Consider the following 13,563-nt stretch of genomic DNA (forward strand, 5'->3'; position numbering starts at 1 on the left):
AGTAAATACTTATCAAGTAGCCTATTATGAGCCAGACACCGGTGCTAATTATTAAGAGGCAGCAAAGAGATGCTTTGGTTCAATCTGGAAGGCATTTTCTCTTCTAAAGGATGCTGGCAGAGCAAACATTCAGTAAAGATTAAAACATTAATCTTGGGGCACCTGGGTGGCTCAGTCAGTTAAGCATCTGCCTTCAGCTCAGGTCATGATCCCAGGGTCCTGGGATCCAGTCCTTCATCGGACGCCCTTGCTCCACGGAGAGCCTGCTTCTCCCTCTCCCTCTGCCTACTTGTGCTTTCTATCTCTCTGTCAAATAAATAATTAAATCTTTTAAAAAGACTATTAAAAAACATTAATCTTTATTCCATGTGACTACCCCCTTATTCCTCGCTGATGATTCCTGGTTCAATATATATTATACAGTCAGGTCCCGTACACTTGATAGGCTGGGCTGAAGTCCTCTGGCTACCATACTTTCTCTCTATTCCTTGTTTCCTCTTTGGCCCAAGTTAGGGCGCCGGTATAGACTTCTAGGGACCTACACCGCTGCCTTTTCCCAACTCCTTCAGCAGTATCACTGAAGACAAAAGTCAAACCCTGATGGCGAACAGAATCCATTCACCTTGTTAATTCCTGGTACCATCCATATCTCCTACCAGTTGACTAAACTCTTGCTATATTTAGTCACAGCTAAGAATAAATCTTTTCTGTGTCATTTCGACCCCACAAAACAGTAAGTCGTGTTGGTGCTATAAAACAGGACTTATCTCCTAGATTTCATGTCATTATCTGAACCATAACAGAAACAAAGAAGTGTAGTAACACAGGGTGGATTTCCCCCGTTTTCCTAAGTATGTATAACAGAAGAGAGGGGAAATCATCATAAACAATTAAAAATATTACACATAGCCATCAGGGATCAGACCTAGGAGCCCCATGAGAGGAGAAACACTGATTTTTTTCCTCTCTCTGCCTTTCTCTCTTTCTTCCCTCCTCCCTTACTTCCCCCCTTCCTTCCTTCTCATAAGCCCCCTGAGTTTTTCCAAATTCCTTATCACCTGCAGATTCACAGAATTGCGGGGGGGGTTTCAAAGGGATCATTAGAGACCATCTCATCTAGAGAAAGTGTCTGGCCCAGGACCACATAACTGGAGGCAGACCTAGGGACCTAGGGTTGGAATCCAGGCGCCACTATGATTTAGCCAAATTTTCTGGCTCCTGGTTCATCTTATTCCTTTTCACTCCCACTAATTCCTTGCCTTCAAACTAAACCAAAGTCACATAAGTTACAGGACCACAGGCATATGGCATATTTGAGGGGTGGTGCAGGGAACAAGGGCAGGATGTCTTATGTGTCTTGGGAGAAGCTTTACAAGAAATGTGCTATACAGAAATGAGGGCTTCTTTTTTAGGGAAAAGGTATGATTTGTAACTGTATTTGCTTTTACAGCAAAATTGGTGTCAATCCATGAAGTCAACCTCCTCCGTGGTTTTGAGTCAACATTCTATCTCTACATTGTATTTCTACATTCCTAGCGCATTTCCGGGGTATCGTACTGTAATATAAACATACATTCAGAAAAGTGTGTGAGTGAAAGCACATGTGTCATCAGCACCCAAATCAAGAAATAGAACACGACCAGAAACCTCCTGCTGGGTGTCCCTTGCAGGCCACTGTTCTGCACCCCCCAAGAGAAACCACCAACCCAACTTCTGACAGAGTCAGCCCGCTTTGCCTCTCTTCGAGCGTAGATAAAATAGAATCATAGGATGTGGGATCCTTGATGTCTGGCTTCTTCTGCTCAATATTATATTTATGAGATTGGTCTATTTCTTACACTTCTACATTCCTGCTTCAAGTGTGTTCCTTTTCTCCTACCCAGTTTTAGCATCTTTGGAGAATTTAAGTAGCTTAAAGACAACTAGTAGCAATAATCTCACATTTTAGGATGAAACAGATGGCAGTCTAAAAGTGTTTCTTGCGTAAATAGAACCTAACAATTACTGATTGCTCTATGGTGCTGGCGTCTAGGGATAGAACAAACATACTTCCAGCGTAGGACTTCCTTATTATATCCAAATAGAAGGGCTGTGTGACTGCCATGTCTGGATTTTTACAAACTAATATCTGAAGGTGAGTCTATTAATAAATCAGCAAGCCCTTCCAGCTGAAGTGTAACACTTGGAAGAGCCAGTTAACACGTGTATTTGCCGCATCCAAGTGAAATCCGCGTTATGCACACCGATGTGCTTTGTACAAGAAGAGAAGTTTGGTTACATGACGCTAACACAAAAACTAGTTTCAGGGATTATGGGGTTTTTGTGTCAAAAGTATCTTGTACACCTGAAACTAATATTACACTGTGCTGTTAACTATCTGGAATTTAAAGAAAAACGTTTAAAAAAATTGTTCTTGTACTTCTAATCTGTCAAGGTCACATGAAACTTCAGCTGCAGAAGCCACCGCTGAAACTTCTTGAAACAAATCCCAGATCCCAGAACGGTTACAGACATTTGGCCGACAGGTAAGGGTCAGTACCTGCCAGCAGGTATGGGGAGACTTTCGTTCCAGGATGTACTGAGTTAAGGGTGAAGGTTCAAGTTCATATTTGTCAAAAGGAAGTTTGTCTATTACCATTGGCTCACAATCTACACAGGAGAACCTCACAACAGGATGAGATGTTCGTGGAGGCTAAAAGACAAGAGGGGAAAATACGGTGCGTTATCAAGGTGAGCTTACATTTCTGACAAACCCACAACCCCTTTTGTGTTTTGTGAAACCATTGTTGAGATCTACACCAGTGCTTTGAAAAAGAGGGCATTGCCAACAGCATCCATCCAGGCAGAGCACATGGATTCTTTGGCTCTACCATCTACTTGGCACTGGGAGGAGGAAAGGTAAATTAGAACACTCATAACTATAATTTCAGTGAAGCAAAGATGATAAGTGCTTTGAATATGGTTAGGAAGTCACTAATGATCCATAGGGTGAACTCCAACTTTCAGATCCACTTTGCAATCCCCAAGCATGATCTGCCCTTCATTCCTTGGTACCGAGAGGTTACACACAGTCCAGATGCTACCCGGGAAGAAGAAATCCATGAAGCTGTCTAATGAGCAAATGAGAGAGCTAGAGCCACTAATGAGCAAGCAGAAAAACTGTAAAGCCGTGGGAAGGGCAAGACAGGTACCAAAAATGAGCCAGTCCCAACACCCAGGGCCACTGGAAATTTCCTTTCAAGCTGATTTTTTACAGCACTTCGCACACCCGCACACTTGCCTCTGAACAGCTGAGGGCCAAGGCTGCTTTGGGCTGGGCTGCAAAGGCCCACGTGCCTGGGGCACCAGAGCGGAGGAGTGGAGCGGCCATTTTATTAACAGGTTTAGTCTGTGGGGACGGAGAGCACCAGGGAGAAAAATGGTGGCAGCAAGAGCGAGCCCAAGAGATGAGGAGATAGGACAAGTCCCAGGGACAAGGGTGAGACGTGACTCCCCCTCTTCTTCCAAGAGATCTCTCAGTCTAACAAGAATATGACAAAACATCTCTGTTTCCCTTATAAAGGGGGAAACCATGCTCCTTTGTCTTTGTGGTTTACATACCTACAAGATCTGTCCTGGGAGCTGAAGGAAACAGCCATCAAAGTGCTTTTAAAGCTGGAGGGATGGTAACGGGGGTGATGTGTGAGCTGGAATTTCTTTCATTCCAATTTTTCCTGATTTCCATTTTTTGGGAGAGAGAGGGTGCAAGCATGGGGGGAGGGGCAGAGGGAGAGGGAGAAAGACAAGTAGACTCTGCACTGAGCATGGAGCCCTGGCATGGGACTCGATCCCATGATCCTGAGATCACAACCTGAGCTGGAATCAAGAGTCAGTCACTTAATCAACCAAGCCTTCCAGGCGCCCCCTTGATTTTCATCTAAATTAAACTTGAGAAATATTTCTGGCTTCTTAAATTTAAACCAATTTTTAAAAAGCCATAAAGACACAAGTGAGTGCAGCCTTGTCACTAGCAATAATGACATAAATTCATAACTGAAACATTCACTCTGGGGTTTGGAGCTAAGAGCAACTGCACGCTGAAATCTGACCAGTGTGTCACCTTGGAGCCCTGAGGGAAGGTGGAAGAGATATACCCTCACCCACAGCAGGGACAGAAGTGGCTACAGTCCTATGTTCTCATGGCCTCTCCTAAAAAAAGGAGCCTAGAAAGAGTAATCCACGGGGCACCTGGGTGGCTCAGTTGGTGAAGCGTCTGCCTTTGGCTCGGGTCATGATGCCAGGGTCCTGGGATTGAGCCCCGGGTTGGGCTCCCTGCTCAGTGGGAAGCCTGCTTCTCCCTCTCCCACTCCCCCTGCTTGTGTTCCCTCTCTCACTGTGTCTCTCTCTGTCAAATAAATAAATAAAGAAAATTTTTTAAAAAGAAAGAAAGGAAGGAAGGAGTAATCCAGAAGAAAATACAGTTCATGATAGAAATTTCTAAAACATACACAGAATGCAGAGTGGCTGACTGCAAAGGTGCTGAACTGAAGGCGTAGTGATCATTTTTTGTGCCTCTCCCCCCCCACAAGAAGGATCACTCTGGCCTTTGTGCAGAGGCTGGGGGAAGGAAGATGAAGGCAGAGTGGGTTTCATATGCTCTCCTTCATTATCATACATCCTTCTCCCCCCAAAAGCCGATTCGTCTGGTACTAGGAGCAACTACAATGTCAAACCCTCCTCTCCCAATGCAGTGAACAAAAAGAAAAGCCCTCACTTAGAGATCATTTTTAAATATTGCTTAATTATCCATCATTGAAAGGTACACTGCCAAGGAAACAAGTTGATCTAGTACAAAAAGATGAAAAGCAGATCCACGAAGTTCCACTGTATGTCTAATGACTCCCTGGGAGGAAGCCGAAGAGCTTCTGTTTTTAATGTGTTCCAGGACCTATGCGAGGTGCAAGCTAAGTTTTCATTTCCTGAGGATGTGCATGAAAAACAATGCTAGCCCTCTTTGGACACGGCATTTCCCATGTCAATCAAGTCAGCCGCAGGGAAATAAAACCCCAGCCACAGACTGTGACGCCGTCAAAAATAATAATGCTTTGCTTTACCATCCAAAGTGGGCAGTTCAAGTGGCGAAAGGCAACGAAAAGAAAGAATGCCAAAAGAGCAAGGAAGTCCTCTCTTGCTTTTTTAGGTACAAGCTTAGACTTACAGCCAGAGATAAAAGCTTGTAGCTTAAAAGCCTCAAAGCAATTTTACAAAGGTCACTGTAATCAGCAAACTGAAAATCCAAATGATGTTTACCTTTTTGTTTTATGACACTTACTAGTGAAGGTAAATTCTGATCTGGCCAAAAAGATTCTGGAATTGGCCAATGTCCAACAGGAACACCAGTCTTAGAGTTAGGTCGTACATAAATGAGCTTATGACAACTATGCCATGGTTGAGGAGCAAATGAATTGCTTGGCCTGGCTGAATCCATAAGTCCATCTAAAAGGTAAACAACAAAGACAGAACAAGCTAAAACGGTCATTCATGAAAAATGAAAGAACTAAAAGACTCTACTGGGATTTCTGAATGTTCTCTCTAGCATTTTTTTCATCTAATCCATCCCTCTAATCCAAAACCTGCCCCCATCCTTAAATATGCCCTCAACACCTAGTTATATGGAAAACTATTATAAAATTAGTTTTCAATTTTCTGAATTTGGGCACATATATTACACACACCAAACCACTAGTTATTTTTCCAAATTAGGCAAATGAAATCGCTCATCCCCTGGTACAGTTTTTATATTTGGGGGAATCTGACAAAAATAGGTTATAAATTCCACTTAGATTTTCTTTCTATTCCCAATTAGATTTTTTTTAAAAAAAGTATACCTTAATAAACAGACCCAATGACCACAAAGGCAAAATTAAAACAATCCAGATTCACTCAAAGATAGAAGGAATGCTGACAGTACAACCCATGTATAAAGTTTGGGGAAGGGAACATAGAGCAAATGCATCAAGTTTACTATAGGACTAATTCATGACAGTTTCCCCATGCACCATTAAAAGTCCATGGAAACTGGGCATTGTATAATGCTGAACAATGTATCCTGAAAGTGTTTTAATTATTTAAACTAGCATATTTCATTTGTCCCCCCAAAAGAGGACAAGACAGAATTATATAAACTTTAATGCAATGATTCAATAGTCTATATTTGTAAAAGAGACATTTTAATTATTTGAGTCATATTTTTAAAATTACAGGTCATTTGATTTACTTATTTAAGCATTACTTTAAACAAGTAATTACTTTACACCAAAAGATTTACTAGGGTCCCCGATCTCTAGGGAATACATGTAAAAGTTTCAGGGGACCAAGAGACAACACCTGAAGTTGAGCTCACAATTCTGGAGATGTGCATTTTTCTGAGGAGAGAGTTCTTAGCTTTCATGAGAATCTCTAAGGCTAAGATCCCTGGAAAGAAAATCTGAGCTATTTACAGGACACCAAATCCAACAGGCTTTCCATAGGGCAGTTCCCAGTTCACCTTAAGGTAACAAACACAAAAGTATGGATGGAGCCATCAGTCGTTAGCAAGAGAACAAAAATGTCCTTCCTCAATTAATTTCATGAATCTCAAATAGGCCATGAGGCTTCAGTCTTCTGTGATGGATGTTTTTAAAGTGGAGTTCGAGAAACCCTAGAATTAAATACCAATTTGTATTTGTGTGGCTTATGTCCATTATTCTAGGGAGAGAGGTCTCTGTTTCCAACAGCTTCTTACAGGGTTCTGGGAACTAAACATGAAAACGGTCAGGAACCAGAGGATCCATGGCTTCAGACAGAAACGTGTGTCTTTCTGAGCAGCCACCACTGACTGCGGCCACGCAGTGACAATGTATGCATCAGGCCAGACAAGCATCATGGTAATGAGGTATGTGAGCGCACAGGCACGAGGAGAAGCAGCAGCCTTGCACAGGGCTCCCAGAAAGCCTTGCGGCGGGGGGATCACGTGAGGGAGAAGACCCTCCCCTTATACAAAAGTACTTCTGTGCTCACCTCTTTTGAGATGTTGAACTTTCTGTAAAATGTCACTCGAAAAGTTTCGGCCATTAAAAAGTGGCCGGGAAACTCCCAGTATACGATCTTACAGGATATTAGCAGTTTCTGGACAAACATTCACAGTCTCTTGCTGACATGCAGTGACAAACACAGATTTCATAAAGGTGACTTGGCACATTTGGGGCTCACATGACCAACACCAGGTTACTGGTTGAGTGGCATTCCAAAGTGGTTGTCCAGATATCTTGTGAATCGAGAGGTGAATAACACAGTGCATCCCCAGACTGGGACCAGGGGATATGAAAAAGTTAGGGAATAGAAGGAATTATTGTAAGATCTGACACTGAATTAAAGTTTTTAGAACCTGACCACCCAGCTAGTGAGTGAATGGCAGTTGTTTGGATGGATGTTTGCAACCCCATGAATGTGTACAGATAGTAAAGACCATATCTATTATGAGTTTAATGTCCTCTCCGTCTCAGATCATTCTCCAGGGTAAAAAAAAAACATCTACTGTACCTTCTCCAACAGGAAGTGGATCTGGTCCTGTTTTTTCAAAGTTAATAACTACGCCGCTCTGAATTTTCTGAACTAGAGATTCTAAACACTGATTCAACATCCTTTGTGTTCTCACACAGTAGGAGCGACCTATACCAGAAGGAAGAACAAACAGTGTAAGTTGGATCCAATAAAATATGACTTAACAATATAAGCATATGAAATCTCACAATAGATCTTGGACTGAATCTTGGACTGATCATAACTACATTGGAAGCAGACCTCACACTCATGACAAGCAGAAGGAGCAGCGCTAAAAGATCCTGAAGGAAAGCAAGACAAGACAGAATATGGTGCTTAAGAGAAACCATACCCTGCCATTCTGGATTCTTCCTTTAGAAATATGAGATATTGCCAATACCTCCTGTGACTTCACACATTTGTGTGATGGCGGACTCATCAGTCGGTACACTCCCTACTTGCTCTGGTTCCGTGGAAGCCAATCCAGGCAAACGCAACACCAGGGCAAATAACCTTTGATCCCAACGAAAAGGTTCTTTGGTTAGTTCACTTCCGGGCAGAGGAGAATTCAAAGGGAGATGAAGCTGATAAGGGAAAAGTTGAGAAGTTTCATCATAAGAACCCATGCAACAGAAGAAAGAGTTAAAAGGGTCACTTTTCTTTCATGGACTCAGTAATCTTTCAGGGCTCATGAAGATGGAAGGTTTGATCAAACTTATTCTTTAACTGGCAACGCGGGCCTGCCACAGAAATAGCGGCATGTTCTCTGCCATTTAAACGAAACTCAAAAAAAAAAAAAAAAAAAGAAATCTCACCTCTTCTTGAACACCAGCAGTACTCGTTAACTTGTTTCCATCTGTGATGGTAATTAAAATAGATGGTTCTAAAAAAAATGGATTTCTCCCCTAAAATACATTTAAAAAGTATTAGAGCCATATAAAGTAATAAAATTGTATTTAAACTTTTTTTTTTTTAACATTTGCTTTGCCAGGGATCTCTCAAGTGTGTGATAAAATTTGCCTGGATAAATAAGAAGGAAAAAATTAGGGACTGAAGTGGGTGGGACTCAAAATAAGGATCCCTGCTGAGGTAACATTCAGAATAAACTGAGGAATTCATATCATTCAGGAGCTCCCCAAACTATAACATCCAAATACTCCTTTCTCTCTGCTTTCCAAGTAATCATAAAAGAAAGATATTAAAGAGATTATAAGGGCAGCAGCCTTCACACCCGTGAATCCATTCGCCTGAGTCAAAATTCTGGCATGGATGGGGGGACAGTAGTGACTTATGCTCTGGGATGAGGACAGTGACTCTGGTTATCGTGCACAGAGTTTTCTAGAGTAAGGACAGCAGGAGAACCAGATGCTATCTTGCCTTTCTCTTATTCTAGGGCTTTTCTGTTGAACCGGGAAGAGATGAGGGAGTTCAGGACACTGAAAATTTCACTTTAATGGCCTCATTCCAGTATTTCTCAGCAATTTGTTCATCCCATTCTCAGATATCTGATGATATGATGGGGAGGCAATTTTCACTACATATGTCATGATCAAGCCACATACAAGGACCCTCCCACCCCAAAAGAGGGATCTTTTTTAAAGCAGATATTTAAAAGATACGGACTTCCTTTCGGCAGTTGTGAAAAGTAGCAGAAAACTCCGTAACCACGCCCAATTTTAACTCTTGCCCCAAGTCACCAAAATAAATTAGCTATACTCACTCAAAGTTTTTTTTACCTGTCCATAATTGTCTATTCCAGATATTAATCTATTGAGATTTAACAAATCAAATGAGGATCTTAGAGCCTGACCAAGAGTAGTCAGTCCAGAAGCCTGAAGATTTTTTAGTTCACTCATGAATGTTGCGTGATTTTCCTTCCAACCAGCCTGAAACCAAACATTTACAAAGAAATTCCCGATTATACAATGAACAATATATAAAGTGCAAGTATCAAACCTCTAACAAATTAATAGTTCCTTGATCTAGTTCTATGTCTTGACTGACCAAGTGGAACTAAAGCAAGCAATCAGTTTCAGAAAGATCTGTCAGCATTAATGACCAACAGCAAAGATGCAAACAGTGCATTCGTCCGATCTTCTGTTCAGGTCCAATCGAACCTACCCAAACACCTCAGTATTTATAATACTTTGACGAGGATGATGAGCATGTCCTTGACAGAGACAACTCGCTCTTTGAGTGTCTGATCTCCTTGAACTTTTCTAACCAAGACTCTTCCTCTCAAACAATATTTTCACTTTAAATAAGAGTCAAGGGGCAATTCTAGGAATAGAGCCAAAACTCTTTGGACACAACCCTTCTGGCATCTTCAAACATTCAGAAAGCCCCAAATCTAGAAAAAGGGGGAGAAAGAAATTTTAAAAGTCTTGGCAAAGAAGCAGCAACCCCTGGCACCCAGCCAAGAACCAAAGACCCAAGGTCAGCAGCCAACATGCTGTGACTGAATGGTTGGTAGAAGAGAAGGGAAAGATCACGGTGACTGGTCAGTCATGGCCATAAAAGCAAAGCAGCACCAAATGCTAAGAAGAGAAGCCAAATGAAGACTCGGCAGCTAAGAGCAGGTCAGAGAGGAGGAGGCCAGCCAGGGAGAGAGCAAATAGCACAGCTCGGCCACTTGGTGGGAGGAATGACTCCTTGAGTCTCAGTAACCCCGCAGGCAGCAGTGTGAGATGCTGAAGGCTGAAGTCATGCCAACCGCGCCAGAACAGCTGGAAGTGGAAGCAAAAGCAAATAATACGCGATAAAGTAAAACATTTAAATGTCATGTTTAGCTGGAGGCATCCTGTCCGTGAGCCACACAACTACAGCAAACGCTATCTTCTTCGCTAGTTTCCCCGGTCTCCAGAAGCAGTCTGGGTCAGGATGAGTGGGAGACAGCAGGGGGGCAGGGTCTGCATGACCTGGAGCAAAACCATTGGCTCTGAGGACCTAAATTGTATTCTCTGCAAATGAAGAGGGATAGGCAAGCAGGGACACTGTGGGAGGCTGCGCAAAACACAACGGGAGGGAGGACTCATTCCCGTTCCGATCTGTGAGAATGGTGCCTCTTGCGGCCGAACAGTCCAGAACCTGGTTATGATCCAGTCCAATCCAATAGTCTGGGAGTCTGTGAAATTAAAGATGAGCTTAGCTGTTTTTTTTTTTTAAAGACTCCTAACAGATCCTCTAGAGCAAAGGATCTAGAGGTAAAACTTTTCTACGTGTCCTTTGGCCACACTGTAGCTATGACTTCCAGCGCCCAGGGAATAGAGCCCAAGAATAATTCCTTATGGCCCCAAGAAAATCTTACTGGCTTAGACAAACTCAACTTTACTTAAAAGGAAGGCCTGTGGTGCCAACTGTCCTCACCAAATACCTATGAATAACAGCAGGTTACAAATCACACTGAATTCAAAAATAAGCTTTCTTCTTTGTGGCGGAAGAGAAAGGTCTGCAGTCAGGAGGGACAGCCCCAATTCTGTCCTTCAGTCAGCACATTTGCACAGGCCCCATACACACCGAGGATATGCAAAGGGCTCAGCCCTTGAGGAGCTCCTGCCACAGAGGAATGAGAAATGCAGTTCTGGAGGCCGAAGGGACAAGTGGCCAGAAAGGCAGGGAGGGTTTCTCGCCGAACATGGGGCATCTGCAGAAGAGCGTGGGACGTCCCACCCTGATGGTGGGAATGGAGGGGCACACCAAGGAGAATTGAGCATCCATAAAAGGCTTGGGCTTCATGGGGAACCGCAAGTACTTTGATTACCATTGTTCTGGGTACACGATGGGAGGCAAGGCTGATAAGCGGGGCCCTGACTGTACGGTGCTTTGTACACTGTGCTGGGTAGTTTGGATTTTATCTGTTGGCTCTGGGGAATGACTTGAGGTTTTTAATTAGGGGAGTGGCACGATCAGATCTGGATTTTAGCAAGATCGTTCCGCTGGGGAACTGAAGAATAAATTGGGGGGTGGGGGGGAGACTGAAGCTCGAAGCAGGGAAACTGGTTTGGAAACTGCTGCAATAATTTACGGGAAGAGTGATGAAAGCCTGAACAAGAGCGGGGGAGGGGGAGAGGAGGCTGCCAAGGAATGAAGTATTTCAGAGGTGGAGTCATAAGGTCTTAGGAGCTAATCAGAAGGGCGGGGTGAGGGAGAAAGGTTGTCCATTGGGTTGAGCTTTGTGGCCTGGGCAAACCTGCGAATGGCCCGCCGTTCACCCACAAGCCACTTTATAAAGCTGACTTCTTTTCTGGAGTTAACTTCATTGAGCAATCTTCCTTCCACACCGTAAACCCGGCATGACATCTACAGCGAGCCTTGAACTTCTGGGAGCCACAAAGCAGTTCAAGGCATGACCAAAGAAAAATTAACAGACTACTTGATTTGGGAAAGGGCTGGGATAAGACATGGGTACCACTTAAGCAAGCACGCTATAACTCATCCAAATATAAAATAATGTATCCTGATTGTTCATCGTCTTACTAATCAATCTGTCGGAATAACTGCCCTTTGAGTTTCCCTCTATACTATGGATTGAAAGCATTTTACCAATCGTTTCTGCATCTGAATCACTGGCATTGTTTTTAGGTCAATTCCAAATCTTTGCAGTGAATGGTACACAATTTCTTTGCAGTACAAGAAATCTGGATGCTCCTCCCATCTTGGAACCACAAAAGTGTGGGGGCCACATGTACTATCCAAAGCAATAACCATCTTGGGAGCAGTCTAGCTCCTTCAAGAGAAAAACCAAATGTCCCCAAATGCATTATTCCTCACAATGCTGAAGGGGAAAAAGCCAACGAGTTAATCTCAATATTTAGAGAACTTTATTCATGTGACAAATCTCTTCCCAAAAGGTAATTATAAAGAGCTAGTGGTAGAAAGTGGATGTTTATATTCCTCATTCTCATTCTCATTTTATTCTTCACTGTTTGGAGTTGACTTTTTGTAATAAGTGAATTCAGGACAGCCCGTTTACCTTCTTTTTTTTTTTTAAGATTTTATTTCGGCATCATCTCTACATCCAATGTAGGATCGAACTCAAAACCCTGAGATCAAGAGTCGCACGCTCCCCTGACTGAGCCAGCCAGGCACCCCACACCCCCATTTACCTTCTTTTTTTTTTTTTAAAGATTTTATTTATTTATTTGACAGAGAGAGATCACAAGTAGATGGAGAGGCAGGCAGAGAGAGAGAGAGAGAGGGAAGCAGGCTCCCTGCTGAGTAGAGAGCCCGATGCGGGCCTCGATCCCAGGACCCTGAGATCATGACCTGAGCCGAAGGCAGCGGCTTAACCCACTGAGCCACCCAGGCGCCCCCCCATTTACCTTCTTAACACAGTCTTTTCTTTCAACTTACTCCAAAGGTACCCTACTCTCATGTCCGTAAAGCCTTGACTCATGGTGATGAGTTCCATACATTCTTATGGAGCTTTGCAGCTTGCCAAGCACTTTCCCATTTCCCATTTGTGTAGGGCAACCCTACAAATTAGGCATGGTATTACCAGCGCTCTTTTGTTTTCCTAAACCAAGAAGAAGACTTAAGTAGGTCTTGTTGGGGGGGGCGGGATGACAGTGGCAGGGAGTCACACTCTGGAGTTGTACTTATTTGAATATTCACCGTTAAATAAAATGCATTACTAAAAGTTTCACCTGTTTCTTTCTACTTCTTAAGATGGTTACTAGAAAACATTACATTTTGTGTATGGCTGGCATTATATGTCTGTTGGCTAGAGAGAGTTCTAGAAGGACCTGGAAGTCGGGCAAGAGAGCAGAGATGCACCAGATGCATTACAGACTGTGAGGCAGGGGGAGACGGGATCAAAGCTGGGTCTCAGGCAGGTCGGTCTGGCAGTGACATAGAGGAAAGATTGGAGAAGGAGAAACTGTGGTCAGGAAAAAGAAACTAGGGGGCTTGAATTAGTAATCCAGGCCTGAGGGCATCAGGGCCCTAATTAGGATGGGAATGAAGAGGTTAACTAAGAAACATTTCAAACCAACAAGATAGGAC

At 43.1% G+C, this 13,563-nt stretch overlaps 1 protein-coding gene across 6 annotated transcripts in view; it reads right to left on the minus strand.

Moving 5' to 3' along the window:
- The window catches only part of LOC125091743 (integrator complex subunit 6-like), a 53,327-nt gene that overhangs the window by 21,298 nt on the left and 18,466 nt on the right, over positions 1-13,563 (minus strand). For all 6 annotated transcript variants that reach the window (XR_007124741.1, XM_047715666.1, XM_047715664.1 and 3 more), the window contains exons 3-8: positions 9,297-9,446; positions 8,376-8,465; positions 7,961-8,144; positions 7,561-7,689; positions 5,312-5,475; positions 2,540-2,692 (exon numbers count right to left, since the gene is read on the minus strand). Coding sequence is in view for 5 of the 6 variants with exons in the window: in XM_047715666.1 (XP_047571622.1) it covers positions 2,540-2,692; positions 5,312-5,475; positions 7,561-7,689; positions 7,961-8,144; positions 8,376-8,465; positions 9,297-9,446 (870 nt within the window). In the remaining variant the exon portion in view is untranslated. The remainder of the gene's footprint in view (positions 1-2,539; positions 2,693-5,311; positions 5,476-7,560; positions 7,690-7,960; positions 8,145-8,375; positions 8,466-9,296; positions 9,447-13,563) is intronic.

The sequence above is a fragment of the Lutra lutra genome, chromosome X (genome assembly GCF_902655055.1).
Source record: "Lutra lutra chromosome X, mLutLut1.2, whole genome shotgun sequence".
Classification (NCBI taxonomy): Eukaryota; Metazoa; Chordata; class Mammalia; order Carnivora; family Mustelidae; genus Lutra; species Lutra lutra.